Below are 24874 nucleotides of genomic sequence, written 5' to 3' on the forward strand. Positions count from 1 at the left end.
CAAGATTATAAACTCGCTTTCTGGTTGTCTTTTTATCAAGGGTGCTTTGATTCACCAAGTATATCATAAATATTGTTTTATTGGACATTAGTTTTACATTTTAAAATTGTCATTATCATTTCCATGTAAACCAAAGATTTCAAAACGAAGGACGTTTTTTTCTGATGATTTTTTAATATGTTTGACACAACGGCAAATTATTATTCTCGTAATAATAATCCAGATTTTCTGATGAAGAATTTGTACCATTTTCGTTGATTTAGCCCGTTCAACAATTGCATAACTAATGTGTACTTTTCTTCAAATTGACTTGCGTAACACTATTCCGATTAACGTAATAATAAAGTCAAAACCATTGCCCCATAAGCAGCATTAAACACCACAGCTAATTAAGGAATATAATATTTTTCTATGAATGTCAATTAACATAATTATTCCACGCATCAAACCGCTTTAAATTGAATGTCGGTTGTTTTCTGTTTAGGGCGATATGAACCAAACAACGTGGCAAATAAATAGAGAGACTTGAAGAAGGATAGCAAGGCCATTGTCATGTTGTTTGTTGTTTAGAAGCCTTGGGGTAGAAATTGGACCAATATTGACAAATGTTGCGTGGAATAGGTTCATGATTTTAATTATTTTATATGTTCAACAGTTTGGAACCAGCCTTTTTTCAGATATGTTTTTTCTTAATACATGTATGTTTTTTTTTTGCATAGGCTGGATCACATCCCTCAAGATTTTACCACCGTTTCAATACGTACGTTTTATACTGACATTGTTGACTATGTATAAGGGACGTTTCCATGCTGTGAAGCTTGCCATATTCTGTATTTTTGCAACAGACAGAAGTTGCAAATTCCTACACACCTTGCTAAAAGAAAAACTGTTCCAGTGCATGTGCGTTGTAATACAGACTAATTCATTTTGCTAAAGACGGGCAAGACACAATGAAGATTCACTAGGTGTGTATCGTTCTACCACCTTACAACTGAGACTTGCATCAAGAAGATAAATAGCATTTTTATCGCAGTCTTTTTTTTAGATTAGCAGAGATGAAGCTGTGCTAAAGGATACTGAAGAAAGCAATCATTTGGGCCAACTAGAAGCCGAAGCAGTGCTCAGGAAGCATACCAGAGGATAGAAAAGTGGATAAGAGTGAATCTTGCAATAAAGCTTTAAAGAAATAACTCCAATTATAGTACTCTGAACATGAGGAATGATTCCACTGGCATTATGAAGTCGTTTTCACTGTTTTGATATTACGAAAGTCAAGTCTAAGTCGTCTGTCTGTCTTCCCAGTTGAAATAATTGAAAATTGAATGCTGCCAAATATTCGCGGTTATGGTTTTGGAATCGTTCTCTCTTTCAGACTTCCAGGTCAGAATGTCCGTTTCACGGTAAGTATTCATCGGGTGATGCCAGCTCCTCTTCAATAACTGTAAAGAAATGTAGTTCATTACTGAAATGAATAATCATGGGTTTTTCAAACAACAAGCTAATTTAGTCCACGAAAACTTAGATTTACCAATGGCAGTAAATACCAGCAAGGTCGGGTAATGTTTACTTTGTTTTTTTTAATGAACACTACTGGACTTTACAATGGTAGTGAATAAAAGTCAAGTACGGCAATTCCGGACTTGACAAGAGTTGTCAATGAAATTACTGGACGTGACTTTTATTTACTACTATTGTATATGATGTAGATGTTTAAACACAGTAACATTACCCGAGTTTACTACCTTTGGTAAATCCAACTTTTCGTGCAGTGTAATTTGGTGAAGATGAGAAGTAAGAAATGAGAAAAAAAGCTATAAAACTACTCTAATCCAGAAGTTTGGCATCTTTAAGGTCTTGCCTCTTATACATTGTTATCAAACCGCATAAGAAAATTGAATTTTGCAATAGTAGCCAAGGCGTGATAGTTTGAAAACATTCTTGTATTATAATTACATTAAATGATTATTTCTATCCTTTTATCTATTCAGAAAAATAGTCTTTATTCAGAAAAAAAGTACAGATAAAAAGGCACAGACTAAGTGACTGCGAACTCAACTTTGCCACAACTTATAGTCTCGCAGCCACTTTTACAATAAAAAAGGTAATTACAAGACGAAAAACAATTATTATACCCTTCATATATATGAACTACAATCTACCACAATCCTCTACTTTGTTCAAGCTATATAACCCCATACGTCGATGAAGGTTAGACATCCAGGTAATAAGATACGTCAAAAAGCAGTTACTCAAGCAACTGGATATGATTTTGGAACGTCAGACGTTTCAGCTAGTATCCAGGAGCTTTCTGACTTAGCATAATCTTGTCTTGAATTGTCTGACGTTTGTTCCGTTTTGGACATCCAAAAATTATCTTCATTTTATTTGCATATCAATGAATAGCTTGTGCTTCTAAACCTGCATTTCTCCTCTGGTATCCAGTCATTGACGAAAGCTAGTGGATACTAGCTGAAACATCTGACGTTCCAAAATCATATCCAATTGCTTGAGTAACTGCTTTTTGGCGTATATAACCCCATACGTACCACACACATCCTGCATTATCTTGATGGCAAGATCACAAGTGCTGAATTGGTCGAACACTCGGTCTGGGGCACCGGCGATGTACTGAAGTACACCGAAGTTGAACAGGGCTTCCCTTCCAACTGGTACAGAGTACAATTCAATTCCCTCTGCCCTTGCTGCATCAGAGTTGATTTCATGCGTGTTGCCCTAGTGTTGAATGAATGAAAGGTATATTCACCAAAACATATAGCAGCGATATGCTGAATTGCATGTTTCTATATACATGGTAATTTACACGTACACTACCTCAATTCATTTTACAAAACATCAGTCAAACCCTTCAGGCATAGTTTTTTTTTTACATAGTTCAGGTAATTGCCTTTTAATAGTACATTATGTAGTGATTTTGTGTTCTTTTTCAATATCCTTTTGTTATTTGCAATTAGCCTTCGGACAGAAATTGAAATAAACTTTATTATCATATTTCATAGTAAAGGATTGATTCTTAAAAGCCAAATAATAAAAGTTTATAAGAAAATTGTTTGAAGAGGGCATTATAAAGACATTCATTTAACCAGAAATTGCAATATTTAAATTGTGAAAACTTCGTGTGGCTATAGTCTGCCTCCATTTCTCAACATATTTGTACAACCATCCCCATTCCTGTAAGGTGAAACACTGGCTTTGTGGAATTAGAATAAAGAACATTGAAATATTACCTAATACGTGCACGCTAAATAATTATATCATTACATGACTAGCAAGAATATAAGCTAACCTGATCATGCACATCACCATCGGACAGTACAACTGCCACACTAGAGACGTTCTTTCGGTACTCGGCCTGAAAAAGAAACGGTCAATTAGTATCGAGTATTGCCAGGTATATGGCTCTGGGGAGAAAACCCAATGCATTTCAAATAGCCCCTATATCAGGAGAGATGTGTAATACAAATTTGACACTTAATTCTGTATCATCGGTTTTTGAAATGTAGAAAACTGTCATATACTGTCAACAGGACACGGACGGGCCTATATCATAGATAATGTACAGGGAAGGAATTAGTTATTAATAATCAGCTTGTACTTTGTACACGATTAATTTTTTTCACTTAATTTCCAAATATTTTTTGTACAACTTTTGCTCAGAAAGGACCGGTTTTCTGGTAAGAAAGGCAAGAGAATGTATTTTTTAAATCATGATGAAAAAATGTGTGATCTTAAATCTGCGTTGGAGACGGCATAAAAAAGTTGAAAAAAAACTTGAGTGTGCCATCGCCATGTCTCGCGAGCTAGTGATAAACGTTAGAATATTAAAAGATAATAATTTACTGGTTCCTACCAAGAAAATAGGGAGAACACTGCCCTTACCGTCTGTATCAAATGTTGAAGAGCATGACCGGTTCGACCCTCACCCCCAGTGTACTCAGCATCCTTGATTTGTTGAATGATGGCAGGATCGTTTACGTCGTAGAGGCCCTGTTTTACCAGCCACTTCGTTATGCACTCAAAACAAATGTACCCAACCTAGAAACACAATCACAAACACAAAGGGTACAACTGCAGTCACGTAGGAACCCCCCCACGAAGCCCATTTTTGGACTTGATAATGGCCACCCCAAAGACAACCTGCCTGCAAAAAATCGTGAACCTCGGATTATTCCTTCAAGGGTTATTTTGCATGATCTGCCAAACAGTGCCAAAACGATTTTATAGCCTTCTCGTCGAAGGCAAATACATATTGTTCTGTGACACATCTGATTATAAATGATAAGTATTTTAAGTCATTTTAAGTTATTTGTCCAACCTACAAAGTCCAACCGACAAATGGGAATTTTGTTCTATGACAGAGTTCATTCTAAATGATAAATATTGTTAGTCATGTAAACCTTGTATGCCAAGGTGATAACAAACCTTCAACACTACACAGCACGAAAAGGGTTTACCAAATACAGTAAACTCAGGTGATGTTTACTTGTATATAACTTGTACAGGTATGTTTACTTTTTTAATAAACACTTCTAGACTTTACAATGGTAGTAAATAAAAGTCACGTCCGGTAATTTCATTGACAACTCTTGTTAAGTCCGGAATTACCGTACTTGATTTAGAATTACTACCATTGTAAACTCCAGTAGAGTTTATTAAAAAAACTATTAATTAAAGTAAACATACCCGACTTTACTTGTATTTACTGCCATTGGTAAATCTAAGTTTTCGTGCAGTGCTAGTTAGGTTTTGATGCCGAATCATCATAGAATTTTTACAAGCTCTAACGTCTACAAAACATAGCTAATATAACCCATTTAATACTGAAGATTAGAATCAATCTTACTAGTAGTCCTTATTTCGATACCGTTGAGCCAAACCTGTCTAGTCTCACAGGATTGATAAAACATACTTATAACACGTAGCATACTAAAAGAACACAAAGGACACAGATGAAATTAACATGTCTATATAAACGTAAGGAACACAATGCACAAACTAATTACAGAGTTCAAATTGTTTGAACAATTGGTTGAAGCCTTTTTAGTACAAGCAACGACCACTGTAAAAATGAAACTAGGTTGGAAAGGCGCTCTACAAGCTTTGGGTGATAATTACGTCAACATCCAGGTCCTTCAAACACTCGATTATAGAAGTGATAAATTTTTTGGCGTTGAACATCCCATAAGGTCCAATGCTCGAAGAACGGTCGAGTAGGAAGACGATGTCAAATACGCATTCTGAAATGTAAAAAAAAATATATAAAAATACATAAAACAAGCTAACTTTAAGCAACCATTCCATATAAGATGCCGACATGAATTCCTATCACATAAAAATTTATAATCAGATACAAATGTCTAGTTTGAACATGAATCATAAAACGTATTACAATATACTAATTACAGGACCATAATTGCGATACCTTTGCATTCGATGGTGTTATCTTCTTTGCAGACACAACGTTCGCCGTCCTCTATCCAGGTTTCTCCGAGCTATAGGTGGCAAGAAGTACAGCACAATCAACGGAAAAGCATATAAACAATGATGACTTACATTGAAGACAATCGTTACAGACAAGGATATGACTACTACAGTGCAATACCGCATATCGTGCGACTATTGAATGGGCACTGAGATTGACACGTATTTATTTTATTGTTCAAAGACACTGTTAACCCAGCCTGTACCTGTGTGCATATCTAATATTTTAAATGAATAATCTGTTAATAACGTATTTTATATTAATAATACTGACGCATAGTGATTTTAATGCGTGGTAACTTTTTATTAATCAATCAATTGTAAATATGTAATTGTCAAAGCAATTCAGGTCCCAATTACATGGCACCTGCCATTCTGTACAAATGAATACGTGACGAATAAACCATTATTATGATTATTATATTATTTTGATAATACTGCCTGACCTCGTAATAACGACCGGTCACCGGGTCGATGCAGCCACAGTCTTCTGGTAGGACACAGTGCAGCCCGCTCATGATGTAGCCTTCATCGCACTCACAGCATTCTACACAGACTTCTATACAGATGGGGTTCGGATCCTGGCAGGTCGGAGGACAGGGACTTGCGCAGGGGTTGTAATGACTGTTTGGTGGACACGGCAAGGCTGTAAGAAAATAGAAAATTAGGTTGATTCTAGCTATGGAAAATAGTTTTATTCTATGCCTATCAGACTAGTAGTACTACTGAAGTAGGATATTGTATTTTTAGAAGTTTACTTGATCAATCAAAATAGTTTTAAATTGAATAAAATTATGATAAGGAATTTGATTTAATACTACTACTACTACTATTACTACTACTACTACTACTACTACTACTACTTGATTTAATACTACTACTACTACTACTACTACTACTACTACTACTAATATTAATAATAATAACGATGATAATAATAATAATAACGATGATAATAATAATAATAATAATCGAACTAACGACAAAGGGTCGAAGTCCGCCAAGTAACGTGCACGCCGTTGCCTTCACAGACAAGGGCATATTGCTCCAGGGTATCACAGAGCCCTACGATGTCGCCGCCATATGCACACATGTCGAAGGTGCAATCATCAAAGAAATCCGCAGGAGGCACAGCAGCATGACAGGCAGCAAACGGGCCTGAAGGGTCCGTAATTATCCCGCAATTGCCATCATTCGACACAAGTGTCATCAATCCCTCTGGACACGGTCCGGGGCTCTTTCCTCCTCCACAACTAAGGGAGGGGGATGTCAGATAACATATAGATTACATCTTTTACTCAGCGGTTCATCTAAATACATTTTGTTGACTGTTAAAATTCATCATTACACAAACATAATGTTATATTGAATGCACCAGTTGCTTCTAGCTGTACTTGACTGAGGTACATGTCTGTCAAAAAGATATAGAAGTCAAGCACCACATTTTCTTACTCATTGACATTTCGTCAATTACAACAACAGGAGAGGGACCGCACTTTACTCAATATACAGCTAATTATTATTGTTTTGTGTGTGCCGTAGCAGAATAAGTTGTCACTTGAGTTTACATTACATTGTTCTCGATTTATACATGTAATGCTAATGACAGACATATACAAAAACATCATTTACTCTTTTACTGTTTTACCGTTTAACCTTTAGATTACGTGACCGCCCTTTACTTTTTTTCATTATAAGAAAAATACAAGGGCAAGGACAACGTGTGACTGCACTCAAGTTATACACCCCTTTTAATAGATCCACTTGACAGTCAACTTGACTCTGAACCAAATCCTAAAAAAAATTAAGGTATGCGCTGACATAAAACCTCGCCATGCAGCAATATCAATGATAGCATCTATTGACTTCTTTTGACAAACGAACGTCTTGCAAGGTTGGAGGAAAAATAAAGGGAAACAAAATAAAGATTCAATAAAACTGAACCGATAAAGCTGTTGATTTTATACTATATAACTTCTATATCTGCAACATCATAAACATATTGAGGTTCGCAGTGGTAGAAATTCGCAGTTGCAGTTCTAAAAGAAAGTGTCTTTCTATCCTTTTCGGTAGCAGAAGAAGCTTCTACGTTTCAACTTTAGTAAGTCGTTAGTATCAAATTAAATCCTTTCTATTACTATCATAATACCTCTTTTCGTCTTCGTCCTCGACCAACCAGCTAAACCCGAAGTCTTTCCAGTTTGAAGCGATGGTCACCAGATCTGACATCATGTAGTCATCGCCCTTGTTGCCGTTGTAGTTACCACACAGTCCGCACATCCTATCCCAGTAGTAAGGTGTAACCTTCACCTGTGGCAACATGTCAAAACACATTATCTTCCAATTGGATAGATACCTTGAATAGATAGTCTACTAGTACTGAGTCTATAGCCCCTGTAACATATTCACGAATTTTGCCTTCCGAAGACTAGCCAAACGTCCCATGGTAAGGAGTAGGCCAGCGGAAAGTCGGCTGTTTTTTAAAATGTTTAAAACTTTCAGGAACTGGTCGTCTCTCGGGAGGTTTGACTATAGTTGGATGGTATTCGGCTGCAAGCCAGCAGAACACCAGCAAACCATTCGAGAGCAAGTCAGCATCATCCGGGGCTTGTTCGGTGTCAAATTTGACACATATTCAACTCAAATCTGTTGAATAGAAAGGTACGAGGTGAGGCCTAAATATAGCTACATAACGTCAGCCTAACGTGGTGGGGAAGGTTGTGAATGTGTGACAGGGGCTTTTGACAGATACCTAAAATAGACAATTTGAATCCAAAGCATGATTGAGGGAACGTTCTCAAATGACAGCTGGACCACAAATGACACAAAACCTACAGTTATAAACACTAAACTTAGAAATCACCATTGTTAGTAACGTGCTTACCTCAACACAGTGACTTCCGTCGTAGTAAATATCCACACAGAACTCTACCAGCTGCACGTGAACCATCCTACCATAGAACGAGACCCGGATCCGGCCACCTGCCAGTGAGAAGGAAACAGTGCGCGGCGCTCCGTTCACCTAAAAGGTTATTTCAGAGGACGATGTAAAATCTTGTATTTCAATATAATATTCATAATGCAATTCATATAATACCCCCCCCCCGTATACAAGAAAACTGCCTTAGGCCACACAGACTTAATATTATGGATGTCATCCGCGCGCGCATTGATTTTCGCCTGTTCTCAAAAAAAAAATCACGTCCTCCGAGGCTCTGGCCTGGTTCTAGGCCTGGGTAGTCCATGGTAGTTAGCGACATTACGGAGCCAGTGGTAACTATGGAGGATGGCACCCAGGCTGTCGAAGGCGAATTACATACGTACAGGGCCGATTCATAAATTCCGCAAAAAGCCAGCATGTGGCGGCTTGTAGTATACGTCGCTATGTACTGCCACAAATTCATAATGCCAGCGGTTTAGTAGCATTTTTATTTATTTTTTATTCGCCCGCGCGCACTAGTTTTGGGGTCTTTAGAGGATGTCGTCCATTAAATTAAGACGGCGTGGCCTTAGGTTTGCTAAAGCCCTGCTAAACCTACCCACCCGGAATGAGAGGAGGGGGTTAGCACAGTAATACGACCTTGCCATATTGTGTTAAACTCTTTAATACTATGTGACCAAAAAGATATATATATTGAGCCTAATGTTTTTTTTAGAATGTACAATAGTACTCTTCAATTCAGTACCAGTGTTTAATGTAATGCATTTTGATAAACCAGTTCAGTTCACCTCCTCTCATGATCAATGTAGCACGGGAAGCAAATATTCGAAAACAACACTTTATAGAAATTAACGATATCTTTTTTAAAAATCTCCACTGATAACAATACACTTATCTATAAAAGGGGTTCAGCATAAAAAAAGTATTTTGTGTACATTTGTTACGTATAAACAGGTACTATAGATTTGACTCACCAGAAATATCGACTTCAGACAACCTTTGACCCTTTGCTGACGTCACACGTGGGAAAAATCACGTGTCCACAGCATTTGGGTCAGATAGCTGAGGAAGACTGAGTGATTCAGTCGAAAATTTCTGGTGAGTCAAATTTTGAGTTGGAGAAAAGTTTAAGTTTTTCATAATGTAATTTACCAACTCAGATGAACTTTCATGCTGATGTCAGGTACTATAGAGCTGGCAACGAGATCATAACCTTATTTTGAGTCAGCAAAAAAAAGGAAATGCCCCTCACCGTCACGACCCTTCTCTGGTGAATTCCGACTTCGTACCCGTGTGCCAATACGAACACCTCGCGCACGACAGACACAACTGGCCTACGAGGTACGGGTACTTGTTGTACTTCCACTGTAAAGTCGTTGCTGTCTCCGCAGTCCTTGGCTAAGATGTGTCTGCACCGGCCTTGGTAGTGGTGACGCCCCCCGTCAAACATAGTATAGTGTGGATCTCCGCATGCTGTGCAAATTCCTCTCCCTGTCAAACATACATGACATTGAAATTGTTATTCAAAGAACTGCATACTTGGTGTGCTAGCTATAGGTTCAATAAAGGTCATTGCAAATAAATGTAGTGCAACCGGCATTTAAAACTGCAGTGCTCAGCCTGGTAACATTTTTTTCTGATAACATCGAGAAATGTGTGTTGCTTTGGATTGAGAAAAACAGTTCCACAAAGTTTGAGAGACTTTTATATACCTTCAGGCATGGCCAATGTTAATGTAGATTAGCCCAAGACATCATGGAATATAAGATATTTTGATAACCATATCAATACAACAGGTAGACATTTCGTTTTATACCAACAGACGCATTACAGATGTGCATTCTGTGTGCATTCATGTGCCGAAAGAAAGCCGAATGAAAGTATTTCTTGAGCTATTTGCACTAGCAATTATGTTTGTTCAGTATTTTGTTCCACCCTCTTGAACAATTTAATTTCAAAATGAAGTCCCAAATTATACAAGATAAAGGGAGAGTACTCAAAAAAATATTATGAACTGTTATTGGTAAATATATAAAGCATACCCATACCAAATTCCAGATGAGTGTAATGCAAGGTCTCCAGGACCCCAAAATTATAGATTTTGTCGGAAAATGGCGCACGCTCGGCTCGGCTTCATGACGTCTGCCGGCCTCTACTCCGAGAACATGCCGAGCAGGCCCCGTTTCAAATATGACCCCAGCTTAACGAATACTTTAAGATGTGCTGGAAGATGGGCTTTCTTGCAGTATGAAGGTTACAAATCAAGTGTAGATACCTACCTGGCGTATCGCACCAACCAGTCCTGGTCAACGCTATGGAAATGGAGGATATTAAGGAGATAAGTTAGTCTGGCCATAGTTGAAATCTTCAAACTATAGGTCCTGTTTTTGGTTATGTTTATGACACATTTATCACTAAGCACGGCTACAAATAATCTAATCACAACTTCAATATGTCAAACGATGCAAAAAAACTCTATAAAAATATAAACATATGCAGGCAATCACGCATCTATCCATAATTACACCTCTTCAGTTTAATGTTAGAGAAATAAAATCACTTTTTGGCATCCTTGGACTTTTAAGGAAGACTATTACGTTTACATCCGATTCCACTCATGCATTCACCATTCTTTTGCTTACAGAGGTTACATAATGTTATCGCCTATGTGCCTTTTGGGTTATTCGTAAGATTAAGACTGAAAGAGGATATTGGGAGAATCGGGGTATTGACAGAATCACGAAGTCATAATAAATACCATATTGTTAGACATTTGTAAATTATATTCTTCGTGGGAAGAGCAAAATAGAAAAGTATGGAATATAATTTAAGCATTCGTTGAAATTTCTCTGTTAGGTCGTGCTTTAGTGTGATAGTCTTTCCCACTAGTAATGAGTTCTCTTACGTTCACAGACGATTCCATCTGCGGTGCATGTACATTTCATGCCATCATCTCTCCATTCCTCTCCAAGCTAAAGCAGCATAAAAATGTAATAAAAAACAGTATGGGATGTTCAGTAAGAACTTTCATTCTTTCCAGACAACATGTCCAAGAACAAAATCGTGACAGCGTCATCGTCTTTTTGAAAAAAAAATCAAGTATATACCAACTTTTTTATCACCGTAAATTTAGTTTTTTTTAGGATGACACGGTGGAAACACTTATCTAAGATTTGATTCATACATCAAAATAAGCATATACACTTTTTTTATATTTAGAATATAGGTTGGCATATTCAGGGTGTCGGCGTGACACTTACTGCATGATAGAACCCATTTTCGTCTATGCAACCACAGTCGGCAAGGGGGACGCATTCCAGTCCACTTAGTATGAAACCATCATTGCACACGCAGCCTTCTACACAAGCCTCAGTACAGGTGGGGTTGGGGTCTGCGCAGCTCGCAGGACAGGCGGTTGCGCAAGGAGAGTATGCGCTGTTTGCTGGGCAATCCAAGGCTGTCGAAAAGAAAACATTCGCTACAGTTGTTGCCAAACCAGAACTACAGATACATCCACATGAGGGTATAGTCTACAAAAATGGAGGTTGTCCATGTGGTCTCTTCTCAAGAAATATGTAAGATCCTCTGAAACACATAATAAGTTGGGTCTAAGAACCAAACTTACGACAGTTGGTAGGCGTCCGCCAATCAAAGGGAGTCCCGCCAGCAGCCAGACAAGCGTCATAATACGTCTCCAGGTTCTCACAAAAGATAGCTCCTTCCGTTTCACAAATGTCGAAGACGCAGGTTTCCCAGTATGTCCCAGGATCTACGAAACCATGGCATTCAGCAAACGGGCCGTTTGTATCTGTAAGCACATTACACTGGTCCGAAAACACCGGGTCACACGGTCCTTGTGTCGGGGGTTCACCGGTCGGACGGTCACCCTGACAACTGAGGAAGACAGGAGAAAAACATCAGCTGGATTTTTCATTACTATATATATATATCCTTGCTTCTATCTTTTCGTCATTGATTTGTTTACAGATCTATACAGAAATTGATTTTTTAATGGGTCAGGGCACAATCTCTCCTCCTGCTGCACATACGTCGAAGTCGCAGACTTGGCAGTATAAAAAGGATCTACATATGCATGGCAAACATCAGACGGCCGGTTTGGTCATAGTATCTATAAGCACATCACACAAACTCGTCAGGTCAAATGGTCCTTGAAACATGGGTTCATCAGTCAGATGGTCACCTTTAAACTTAAGAAAGACAGGCAGTTAACAATTTAATTATTTCTTTTACTTTTGATTTTTGTCAATAGGCATGTTTAGATATAAGTTATTTTAATATAGCCAGTATTTACAAAACGTAGCATACGATTCGCTGGTGACCTCCCAGCTGTTCCCGAAATCGTTCCAGTTCAAGGCGAGTGTCCCATCCGGCATCAAATAGTCGTCGCTCGCTATACCGTTGTAGTTACCGCACAGTCCACACAGGTTGCTCTTATAGTTACTTGGAATCTCCGCCTATAGAGGTGTTATAAGAACATCATGACTCCCCTTGAATACCTAATTTGGTACATGAGGACCTTAACGTTTTTTAGAATGAAATTTACACTCTACTAGGATAAGCGCATATTGCTGTTCAGTTTTTTCCGCTTGTGCAGCTGATTTCAATACATTAGAACGTTTAGATCAATTAAATAACATTCTCAGGGGACATAACCAATACAGTGTTCAAATAGGGAAATACATTGAAGAATGTTTCAATCTTAGAGACTACATGTTAGAGAATTGTTCAACATTTATTGTTACCACTTAAACACATTCTGTATGTAATTTGTTGTATACATACATAATATTCTGTACATAGGATGACGCTACACATATTTAGCTTTCTTATATCTTTAGTTGTAGAAAACCATAGAAAAGTCACTGTATGCTTTTGTTGGGTCAAAAAAGAATCATGTTTAAAAAATTAGTTACAGCCGTCATCCATCGTAATTACCGTATCAATAAGGAATTCCACAAACCATTTTGAAAACAAGACAGAACAAAGCTATCTGTAACATGACGTTACAACAGTATTACGCATCCTCCGTAAGGTACCTACATTATATACAAGAACCTATTACCAGTAATTATAATCTGACATTATGAAACATGTCAAAATGAAAAAAAATATTCTTAACCAGTCAGAATGAAGCTATGTATAATGTGCTCACCTTAATGTGGTGACTTCCATCGTAGAGAATTACCACGCACAATGCTGTCAACTCTACTCGGACAAACCTGCCGCTCAGCCTGACCACGATATTGCCATCTGCTAGGCTGAAGGGAAGCGTGGCAGGCGAGGGAGGCGGTGGGGGGTCAACCTTGTTTGAGGAAAACGAACAGTTTGTTATTTAAAGACAGAGGCGGTAGTAAAGCATAAATAAAGGATGCGTTGATTCAAAATCTTCGAGCGTTCTAGGTTGCAAAATATCAAACATTACAAGAGATGCTTTTGTCATACAGTTTCGGCATGGGTACTGTAAACGTGGAAATTGTCTACTATGAACCTAAAATATGCCTACAGCTTAACTATTCCTCCAACCCTTAAATTCAACCTGAAAGAAACAACATCCTTTTAACAAACAAATAGCAAGTAAAACATTCACTTCCGCTGTCAAACAAAAAAACAACAACAATTAACGAAGATGCTCACCGTCACAACTCTGCCTTGTTTAATAGTTATTGTGTATCCGTATGCCATGACGTACACTTCTCGCACAAGTGAAACGGTTGGCCTCCAGTGTGATGGTACTTGTTGAACTTCTACATTAAAATCGCCATTTAGGCAATCCTTGGCGAACGTGTATCTACACGGACCCTGGAAGTGATATACCCTTCCGTCAGGGGTACAGGTGTGTGGGGTCTCCCCATGCATAGCAGATTTCTCTCTCTGTTAGGAAACCAACGGGATGAAATCGTCAGTGTGCTAGGCACAAAGATGAAATCATGCCTATAATCTGAGTTGGGCGCAAAAGAACAAAACAAAATGTAAAGTAAAACATTCCAGAGATATGAAAAGAATACAATAACATTTACTGTATTAGCCTTCAGTTGTGAAGCCAAGAAGAATTGAATAAACTCAAATTCTAGTCGACTTTGCTCCTTAGGATGTAAATCGTTGCAAAGACAAGGGCTCAGAAGGACATTATGCCAGGTCATGTTGTTATCTTCTTTTATTTCAGAGGCTAAAACAAAAAGACAGTCTTTGTATTGAATACCTAAAAATGCTATATACTTTTTTCCCAGGTCTACATTGCACTTGAATATGATATTCCATGTAACTCCTTGCATTCTCACAGTAACATTTCTGCATGGGGTCGTTTTTTATTCTATCCATTAAAAGATGAGAAGAAATTTAAAAAAGGCAGGGGTCCAATTAACCAAAAATAGTAAAAAAATAGTAACCATATCTCACCACAGCAGGAGTCAACGCAGTTGCAGCCCCATACTCCATCCACGAGGGTCCAGCTGTAACCTGCAGCTTCATCACAGGACACTTGCTCACATTCGATGTTCCCTCCCACAGTGCATTCGCATCGTCTTCCGTCTGGTGTTCCCCATTGTGCTCCGAGCTAGAAATAAAGAAACGAAAATTGTTAAAACAAAGGCACCACTTTACCTAATGAATCACAAAATGGGTTGGTTGACAGTGTGACAAGTCCAACACTCTTTATTTAAATGAAGAAAACACACACATTTTGGCATTTTGACACACAGAGTTTGTCCATATTACTTTTAAATAACGATTTGTTACACACTATTTGCCTATTTCATCATAAAAACCTAATCACATTTGACAAAGAGAACTTGATTATGTTGTTAATGTCGGCCGACATCATTTAGTCTTTCGGCTTAAAACTTACTGCATGATAGAACCCATTTTCGTCTATGCAACCACAGTCGGCAAGGGGGACGCATTCCAGTCCACTTAGTATGAAACCATCATTGCACACGCAGCCTTCTACACAAGCCTCAGTACAGGTGGGGTTGGGGTCTGGACAGCTCGCAGGACAGGCGGTTGTGCATGGAGAGTATGCGCTGTTTGCTGGGCAATCCATAGCTGTCGAAAAAAATCGCTACAGTTGTTGGCAAACCAGAACTACAGCTACATTCACATGAGGATATAGTCTACAAAAATGGAGGTTGTCCATGTGGTCTCTTCTAAAGAAGTATGTAAGATCCTCTGAAACACATAATAAGTTGGGTCTAAGAACCGAACTTACGACAATTGGTTGGCGTCCGCCAATCAAAGGGAGTCCCGCCTGCAGCCAGACAAGCGTCATAATACGTCTCCAGGTTCTCACAAAAGATAGCTCCTTCCGTTTCACAAATGTCGAAGACGCAGGTTTCCAAGTATGTCCCAGGATCTACGAAACCATGGCATTCAGCAAACGGGCCGTTTGTATCTGTAAGCACATTACACTGGTCCGAAAACACCGGGTCACACGGTCCTTGTGTCGGGGGTTCACCGGTCGGACGGTCACCCTGACAACTGAGGAAGACAGGAGAGAAACATCAGCTGGATTTTTCATTACTATATATATCCTAGCTTCTATCTTTTCGTCATTGATTTGTTAACAGATCTATACAGAAATTGATTTTTAAATGGGTCAGGGCACAATCTCTCCTCCTGCTGCACATACGTCGAAGTCGCAGACTTGGCAGTATAAAAAGGATCTACATATGCATGGCAAACAGCAGACTGCCGGTTTGGTCATAGTATCTATAAGCACATCACACAAACTCGTCAGGTCAAATGGTTCTTGAAACATGGGTTCATTAGTCAGATGGTCACCTTTAAACTTAAGAAAGACAGGCAGTTAACAATTTAATTATTTCTTTTACTTTTGATTTTTGTCAATAGACATGTTTAGATATAAGTTATTTTAATATAGACAGTATTCAGAAAACATAACATACGATTCGCTGGTGACCTCCCAGCTGTTCCCGAAATCGTTCCAGTTTAAGGCGAGTGTCCCATCCGGCATCAAATAGTCATCGCTCGCTATACCGTTGTAGTTACCGCACAGTCCACACAGGTTGCTCTTATAGTTACTTGGAATCTCCGCCTATAGAGGTGTTATAAGAACATAAGGATTCCCCTTGAATACCTAATTTGGTACACAAGGGCCTTAACGTTTTTTAGGATGAAATGTACACTCTACTATGATAAGCGCCTTTTGCTGTTCAGTTTTTTTTCCGCTTGTGCTGATTTAAACATGTAAGATCCTTTAGATAAATTCAATAACATTCTCAGGGGAGATAACCAATACAGTGTTAAAAGAGGGAAATATATTGAAGAATTGAATGCTTCAATCTTAGAGACTACATGTTAGAGAATAGTTCAAACATTTATTGTTACCACTGAAATATATTCTGTGCGTAATTTGTTTTATACATACATAATAGTCTGTACGTAGGATGACGTAACATGTATTTAACTTTTTTTAGATCTTTAGTTGTAGAATACCATACAAAAGTCACTGTATGCTTTGTCGGGTCAAAAAGAAATCACGTATAAAAATAATTAGTTACAGCCATCATCCACCGAAATTACCGTATCAATAAGGAATTCCACAAACCGTTTTGAAAACAAGACAGAACAAAGCTATTAGTAATGCGGTGTTACGACAGTATTACGCATCTTCCGTAAGTACGTACATTATATAAAAGGACCTATGACCTGTAATTATAATCTGCCATCATGAAATATGCCAAAATAAAGAAAAAAAATCAAAACAGTCTCTTCATAACACGTCAGAATGAAGCTATGTATAATGTGCTCACCTTAATGTGGTGACTTCCATCGTAGAAAATCACCACGCACAATGCTGTCAACTCTACTCGGACAAACCTGCCGCTCAGCCTGACCACGATATTGCCACCTGCTAGGCTGAAGGGAAGCGTGGCAGGCGAGGGAGGCGGTGGGGGTCCACCTTGTTTGAGGAAAACGAACAGTTTGTTATTTAAAGACAGAGGCGGTAGTAAAGCATAGCTAACGGATGTGTAGATTCAAAATCTTGGAGCGTTCTAGGTTGACAAAATCTCAAACATTACAAGAGATGCTTTTGTCATACAGTTTCGGCGTGGATACTGTAAATTTTGAAATTGTCTACTGTGAACCTGACATATGTCTACAGCTAAACGATTTCTCCAACCCTGAAATTCACCCGGTTAGAAACAACATCCATTTTACAAACAAATATTACGTAGAACATTCGCTTGCGCTGTCAAACAAAACAAACAAACAAACAGACAAACAAACAGATGCTCACCGTCACAACTCTGCCTTGTTTAATAGTTATTGTGTATCCGTATGCCATGACGTACACTTCTCGCACAAGTGAAACGGTTGGCCTCCAGTGTGATGGTACTTGTTGAACTTCTACATTAAAATCGCCATTTAGGCAATCCTTGGCGAACGTGTATCTGCACGGACCCTGGAAGTGATATACCCTTCCGTCAGGGGTACAGGTGTGTGGGTCTCCCCATGCATAGCAGATTTCTTTCTCTGTTAGAAAACCAACGGGATGAAATTGTCAGTGTGCTAGGCACAAAGATGAAATCAAAGATTGCAGTGCACTTTAAGAGCAGAAAATTGCATTCTACATAGGTTTGGACTCGGATACGGCACGAATACCATAGTTTTGTAAAGTCAAGTTGATAAAGCGTTTGCTCTATTCCCCATTAAAAAACACAATTTGTAAATATTTCAAACAACTGTGGTATTGTACTGCGCGTCTGCATGTGTCTAGAAGAATTGAGACAACTTAATCTCTAGCCGACTTTGCTGCTTAGGATGTAAATCGTTGTAAAGACGAGGGCTCGGAACGACATTATGCCTGGTCATGTTGTTATTTTCTTTTATAACATAGCAGAGTCTTTGTATTGAATACCCAAAAATGCTATATAATTTTTTTCGCAGGTTTACATTGCACTTGAATATGATATTACATGTAGCTCCTTGCATTCTCGCATTAACGTTTTTGGGGTCGTTGATTTTTTTATTCCATCTATATTAAAAAATCAGAAGAAATAAAAAAGACAGCGAGTCCAATTAACAAAGAAAAGATAGTAACTATATCTAACCACAGCAGGAGTCAACGCAGTTGCAGCCCCATACTCCATCCACGAGGGTCCAGCTGTAACCTGCAGCTTCATCACAGGACACTTGCTCACATTCGATGTTCCCTCCCACAGTGCATTCGCATCGTCTTCCGTCTGGTGTTCCCCATTGTGCTCCGAGCTAGAAATAAAGAAACGAAAATTGTTAAAACAAAGGCACCACTTTACCTAATGAATCACAAAATGGGTTGGTTGACAGTGTGACAAGTCCAACACTCTTTATTTAAATGAAGAAAACACACACATTTTGGCATTTTGACACACAGAGTTTGTCCATATTACTTTTAAATAACGATTTGTTACACACTATTTGCCTATTTCATCATAAAAACCTAATCACATTTTGACAAAGAGAACTTGATTATGTTGTTAATGTCGGCCGACATCATTTAGTCTTTCGGCTTAAAACTTACTGCATGATAGAACCCATTTTCGTCTATGCAACCACAGTCGGCAAGGGGGACGCATTCCAGTCCACTTAGTATGAAACCATCATTGCACACGCAGCCTTCTACACAAGCCTCAGTACAGGTGGGGTTGGGGTCTGGACAGCTCGCAGGACAGGCGGTTGTGCATGGAGAGTATGCGCTGTTTGCTGGGCAATCCATAGCTGTCGAAAAAAATCGCTACAGTTGTTGGCAAACCAGAACTACAGCTACATCTACATGAGGATATGGTCTACAAAAATGGAGGTTGTCCATGTTGTCTCTTCTAAAGAAATATGTTAGATCCTCTGAAACACATAATAAGTTGGGTCTAAGAACCGAACTTACGACAATTGGTTGGCGTCCGCCAATCAAAGGGAGTCCCGCCTGCAGCCAGACAAGCGTCATAATACGTCTCCAGGTTCTCACAAAAGATAGCTCCTTCCGTTTCACAAATGTCGAAGACGCAGGTTTCCAAGTATGTCCCAGGATCTACGAAACCATGGCATTCAGCAAACGGGCCGTTTGTATCTGTAAGCACATTACACTGGTCCGAAAACACCGGGTCACACGGTCCTTGTGTCGGGGGTTCACCGGTCGGACGGTCACCCTGACAACTGAGGAAGACAGGAGAGAAACATCAGCTGGATTTTTCATTACTATATATATACTTGCTTCTATCTTTTCGTCATTGATTTGTTAACAGATCTATACAGAAATTGATTTTTTAATGGGTCAGGGCACAATCTCTCCTCCTGCTGCACATACGTCGAAGTCGCAGACTTGGCAGTATAAAAAGAATCTACATATGCATGGCAAACAGCAGACGACCGGTTTGATTATAGTATCTAGATATATAAGCACATCACACAAACTCGTCAGGTCAAATGGTCCTTGAAACATGGGTTCATCAGTCAGATGGTCACCTTTAAACTTAAGAAAGACAGGCAGTTAACAATTTAATTATTTCTTTTACTTTTGATTTTTGTAAATAGACATGTTTAGATATAAGTTATTTTAATATAGCCAGTATTTACAAAACGTAACATACGATTCGCTGGTGACCTCCCAGCTATTCCCGAAATCGTTCCAGTTCAAGGCGAGTGTCCCATCCGGCATCAAATAGTCATCGCTCGCTATACCGTTGTAGTTACCGCACAGTCCACACAGGTTGCTCTTATAGTTACTTGGAATCTCCGCCTATAGAGGTGTTAGAAGAACATAAGGATTCCTCTTGAATACCTAATTTATTACATAAGGGCCATAACGATTTTTAGAATGAAATGTACACTCTACTATGATAAGCGCCTATTGCTATTCAGTTTTTTCCGCTTGTGCAACTGATTTCAACACGTTAGATCCTTTAGATAAATATAATAACATTCTCAGGGGAGATAACCAATACAGTGATAAAATAGGGAAATATATTGAAGAATTGAATGCTTCAATCTTAGAGACTACATGTTAGAGAATAGTTCAACATTTATTGTTACCACTGAAATATATTCTGTACGTAATTTGTTGTATACATACATAATAGTCTGTACGTAGGATGACGTTACATGTATTTAACTTTTTTTAGATCTTTAGTTGTAGAATACCACACAAAAGTCACTGCATGCTTTGTCGGGTCAAAAAAGAATCGCGCATAAAAATATTAGTTACAGCCATCATCCATCGTAATTACCGTATCAATAAGGAATTCCACAAACCATTTTGAAAACGAGACAGAACAAAGCTATCCGTAATGTGGTGTTACGACAGTATTACGCATCTTCCGTAAGTACCTACATTATATAAAAGGACCTATTACCAGTAATTATAATCTGCCATCATGAAACATGCCAAAATGAAAATAAAATCATTATAGTCTCTTCATAACAAGTCAGAATGAAGCTATGTATAATGTGCTCACCTTAATGTGGTGACTTCCATCGTAGAAAATCACCACGCACAATGCTGTCAACTCTATTCGGACAAACCTGCCGCTCAGCCTGACCACGATATTGCCACCTGCTAGGCTGAAGGGGAGCGTGGCAGGCGAGGGAGGCGGTGGGGGGTCCACCTTGTTTGAGGAAAACGAACAGTTTGTTATTTAAAGACAGAGGCGGTAGTAAAGCATAGCTAACGGATGTGTAGATTCAAAATCTTGGAGCGTTCTAGGTTGCAAAATCTCAAACATTACAAGAGATGCTTTTGTCATACAGTTTCGGCGTGGATACTGTAAATTTTGAAATTGTCTACTGTGAACCTGACATATGTCTACAGCTAAACGATTTCTCCAACCCTGAAATTCACCCGGTTAGAAACAACATCCATTTTACAAACAAATATTACGTAGAACATTCGCTTGCGCTGTCAAACAAAACAAACAAACAAACAAACAGACAAACAAACAAACAAACAGATGCTCACCGTCACAACTCTGCCTTGTTTAATAGTTATTGTGTATCCGTATGCCATGACGTACACTTCTCGCACAAGTGAAACGGTTGGCCTCCAGTGTGATGGTACTTGTTGAACTTCTACATTAAAATCGCCATTTAGGCAATCCTTGGCGAACGTGTATCTGCACGGACCCTGGAAGTGATATACCCTTCCGTCAGGGGTACAGGTGTGTGGGTCTCCCCATGCATAGCAGATTTCTTTCTCTGTTAGAAAACCAACGGGATGAAATTGTCAGTGTGCTAGGCACAAAGATGAAATCAAAGATTGCAGTACACTTTAAGAGCAGAAAATTGAAATTGCATTCTACATAGGTTTGGACTCGGATACGGCAGGAATAATCTCGTTTCCCGTCGGCTGAACAGACAATCACGTGACCCCTACCCTGATACTAATTATTCCGCCCCTTTACCCTCTGACCCTTCCTCCCTAACCCTCGAAGGGTCATTCGTGGCTCAACCTTTCTCTGTACGGTCACATTAGTTTGGCTCCCGATCACATTTGTCCCAAGCGTGTGTAGTTACAATTTCCCCTCGGCTTCTTCCGCTGGTTACTGGATAACTTCACCCTGTACTTCTGCTCGTGTGGATTCCCGTCTCTCTGACTGTTTCTTTGTGTAGACGTTCGCGTTCCACGTAAGTTGATTATTCCGCCATGGATCTTGACCTCTACACCAGAACTACCGCCAAGTCCCCATCGGCTCGGCAGAACGGACCACCTCGAGCTCGGACCCCACTGGCTACCCCCGCCCGCCTGACGATGGAAATTCTGTAGCAGGTTTTCCCCACTCCTTTCCATGTTCCCCCCGTTGTCTGTATTTTGTTGGCCTTTGTTGTCTTCTCGTTTAATGTACTATCATAACCGGTTTTACAATACTGCTGCTTATTTTTTTACCACAGGAGGTTACTGCATCATGGGCGTTCATAGATCTCTTTGCGTGTGGTCCTGCATGTGTACTACTCTAGTAACGCTTCTAAATTCCTTGCATTTCCTAGTTTGCGCTCAGGCTATTTACACATTCTTCCTTCAACAGAGACGTTCCCACCACGAGGTGTCACTCGAGGACAGCGCACTTCCTTACCTCCCGCTGCGTTAATGACAGCCAGGCTATTCCCTCTTCCTGTCTGTTACAGTTGACCGCCTAGCCTTTTCTCTTCCAGACCACCCACCCGTGGGAACGTTGCGATGTTATGAACGTAATATCCCCTTCCACCCCAAACCCTCTAGCCTGGAATCCATCCGTGAACGCTGTGTCTCCGCTCCGTTCCTCCGCTCTGCCTTCAGGATTCCAGGCTATTACCTCTTGATTAACCAACAAACTTCCTGACTTTCTTCCCGTATATAGTACCCATCCTTGATCGGTTACAACCTCCTCGTTTTGTTTGTTTTGTTTTTGTTTTGATAGACTGGTTGGCTAGGTCAGTTATTAATGTGCTAACTGCCCTACTCCCACGTGATTCACAGTTTTCTACACTCACTCTTCCAGCATTTGTTGTCTGATGGGCTGTCCTGACTGTTCGATTGGTTTCTCACTACATGTCTGGTGCGCCCACGTTGTATATGATCCTTACCTCGGACCCTACCTCTCATGTCCTCACCTCGCCTTGTTTTTCCGTCCCATCCACCCCCGACCGACCCCCGACCCCGTTTCCCCCTACTAGCCAACTCCCACCCTAGATCTTGACATGTGCACATGACTCACACCCGCCCCCTTCATACTCATATGCTAGTACATGTAGTAGTAGCGAGTCGTTCTTGTGTTTGTACACTCTCTTGTTTTTTGCATTGAACGCATTGATCTCATCGTTTTTTCAATTTCGTAGACGCAGTTGTGCCGAATTACGTCACGTATTAATTATGTTTCCCCCTTTTACGACTAGTCTGCTGCACACGGGAGGAACTAATGCTTCCCCCTTTTGCGAATAGTACATAGTGACGTGATGTCCTTCCGGTCGCCCACAAGACAGTTGTTCGATATTGCCGCCTTTACCAACAGCTGTTTACACATTACAGCTCTCTCTTATGATCTACCACCACCGGTCTGAAGCTGTTTTGACGACCTGATTGCTTCCTTATTCGCAGATTCCAGTCTGGCATAGCATGTTCCTGGGAACATCCTCCCCCTCAGTCCCTACCCCTCCTTGTTCTATCCCCCCACCCCATCCTTCCTCCCCCATTTTGCCTTTACCCCCCTACCCCATGTCCTGACAGGTTACTAGTAACGTTATGTGTGTGACGTTGAATTGCGATGTGCTCCCCGTGTGCCTTTGAGATGTGATCCCCGTGTGCCCCGTGTGCTCCTCGTCACATGGCTATGTGCATGCATATCCCCCCTGTGGACACGTTGTTGATACATGGGAAGTTCCACCCCCGTGCGGGTGAACGTAAGTCCCATCGAAGTTCAACCCCCCGTGCGGGTGAACGTAAGGCCCATCGAAGTTCAACCCCCCGTGCGGGTGAACGTAAGTTCCACCACGAAGTTCCTTCCGCCGCGCGGACGTACGTGAAGTTCTATCGGACGTTCCTTGTGTAGACGCGTTGACACCTTGTCGAGGTAGGACTAAGGGACCCCAGCGTGGATCACTGCATGCGGGACGCTGGACTTTTCCCCGCCGAGTTTAATGTACGAACCAGCATGACCGGACTGCTTCGTAGTACTGTATGTTTCATCGTGACCTTGGTTCAGCGAAGCGTAACCTGCAGTGGCAGCCATACGTGTGGACCTGGGACTGATGCTGTGCGGTTCATCGCTCCAGTCAGGACTGAATCACCTTGTATACTTGAACTTGTGACTAAGGCAGATTTGTAGCTCGTCTTGTGCAAGCGCACAGAACGGACATGACCTCTCGAACACTTCGAACTCAGTCGTTACCGCCAGTCGTCATCGCCAGGAGTCGTTACCACCTGAAGTCGTCATCAGTTGTACTTCCGTGACTCTGAACATTAACTTACTTCTGCGTGTTAATCCTACATGTTGTTTCCTTACACGTATGACTCCCTTGTTCCGAAGAGCTGTCTTTTTATTATCGAACCAGTTCCGTTACTCCAGTACTTTACATTTATCATATTTAGATTAGCCCAGCCGGTTCTCCCACCTCATCATCATTCTTTCCCTCCCGGTCATCTTGTCTCTCTGTGTACAAAGGTATACACAGAGATGCTATCCTTTTGCATCGTGACGGTGAGCTCACTACCCTAATTGTGTGTGTTTGTCTGTGAAATAGACGGGAAACATAGTTCTCTTCGGAGCTTGCGAAGAAGAGAAATCTCGTTTCCCGTCGGCTGAACAGACAATCACGTGACCCCTACCCTGATACTAATTATTCCGCCCCTTTACCCTCTGACCCTTCCTCCCTAACCCTCGTAAGGGTCATTCGTGGCTCAACCTTCTCTGTACGGTCACATTCCCACCCAACCCTCCCATGACTAACCCGAGA

General features: G+C 40.2%; 2 protein-coding genes across 2 annotated transcripts in view; both read right to left on the minus strand.

Moving 5' to 3' along the window:
• Positions 1–1231: 1231 nt before the first annotated feature.
• LOC109474758 (zonadhesin-like) lies at positions 1232–17367 on the minus strand. The gene is made up of 17 exons (XM_019775122.1): positions 17230–17367; positions 16363–16511; positions 15666–15934; positions 11701–11897; positions 11346–11412; positions 10720–10752; positions 9693–9931; positions 8384–8521; positions 7649–7809; positions 6481–6752; positions 5946–6145; positions 5441–5510; positions 5134–5255; positions 3898–4053; positions 3305–3370; positions 2547–2733; positions 1232–1439 (listed from the first exon to the last, which is right to left on the minus strand). Exons 2-17 carry the CDS (start codon positions 16428–16430, stop codon positions 1396–1398), a joined length of 2289 nt encoding a protein of 762 aa, XP_019630681.1. The 5' UTR covers positions 16431–16511; positions 17230–17367; the 3' UTR covers positions 1232–1395.
• Positions 17368–17369: 2 nt separating this feature from the next.
• LOC109474479 (zonadhesin-like) overlaps positions 17370–24874 on the minus strand; it is a gene marked incomplete at its 3' end in the record, with an annotated part of 9845 nt that continues 2340 nt past the window's right edge. Inside the window, exons 2-9 of the mRNA XM_019774772.1 lie at positions 21408–21643; positions 20908–21057; positions 20044–20192; positions 19341–19609; positions 18981–19177; positions 18532–18688; positions 17718–17953; positions 17370–17378 (exon numbers count right to left, since the gene is read on the minus strand). Coding sequence (XP_019630331.1) covers positions 17370–17378; positions 17718–17953; positions 18532–18688; positions 18981–19177; positions 19341–19609; positions 20044–20192; positions 20908–21057; positions 21408–21643 — 1403 coding nt within the window. The remainder of the gene's footprint in view (positions 17379–17717; positions 17954–18531; positions 18689–18980; positions 19178–19340; positions 19610–20043; positions 20193–20907; positions 21058–21407; positions 21644–24874) is intronic.

The sequence above is a fragment of the Branchiostoma belcheri genome, unplaced genomic scaffold (genome assembly GCF_001625305.1).
Source record: "Branchiostoma belcheri isolate BF01 breed outbred unplaced genomic scaffold, Haploidv18h27 scaffold102, whole genome shotgun sequence".
NCBI lineage: Eukaryota > Metazoa > Chordata > Leptocardii > Amphioxiformes > Branchiostomatidae > Branchiostoma > Branchiostoma belcheri.

Coding starts and splice junctions, on each gene's coding strand:
- LOC109474758 (XM_019775122.1), bottom strand. CDS start 16,430: ATGCCGGATGGGACACTCGCCTTAAACTGGAACGATTTCGGGAACAGC. Junction 7,810..8,383: donor ACGGAAGTCACTGTGTTGAG/GTAAGCACGTTA, acceptor ATGTTGCCACAG/GTGAAGGTTACACCTTACTA. Junction 5,256..5,440: donor TAACACCATCGAATGCAAAG/GTATCGCAATTA, acceptor TTTACATTTCAG/AATGCGTATTTGACATCGTC.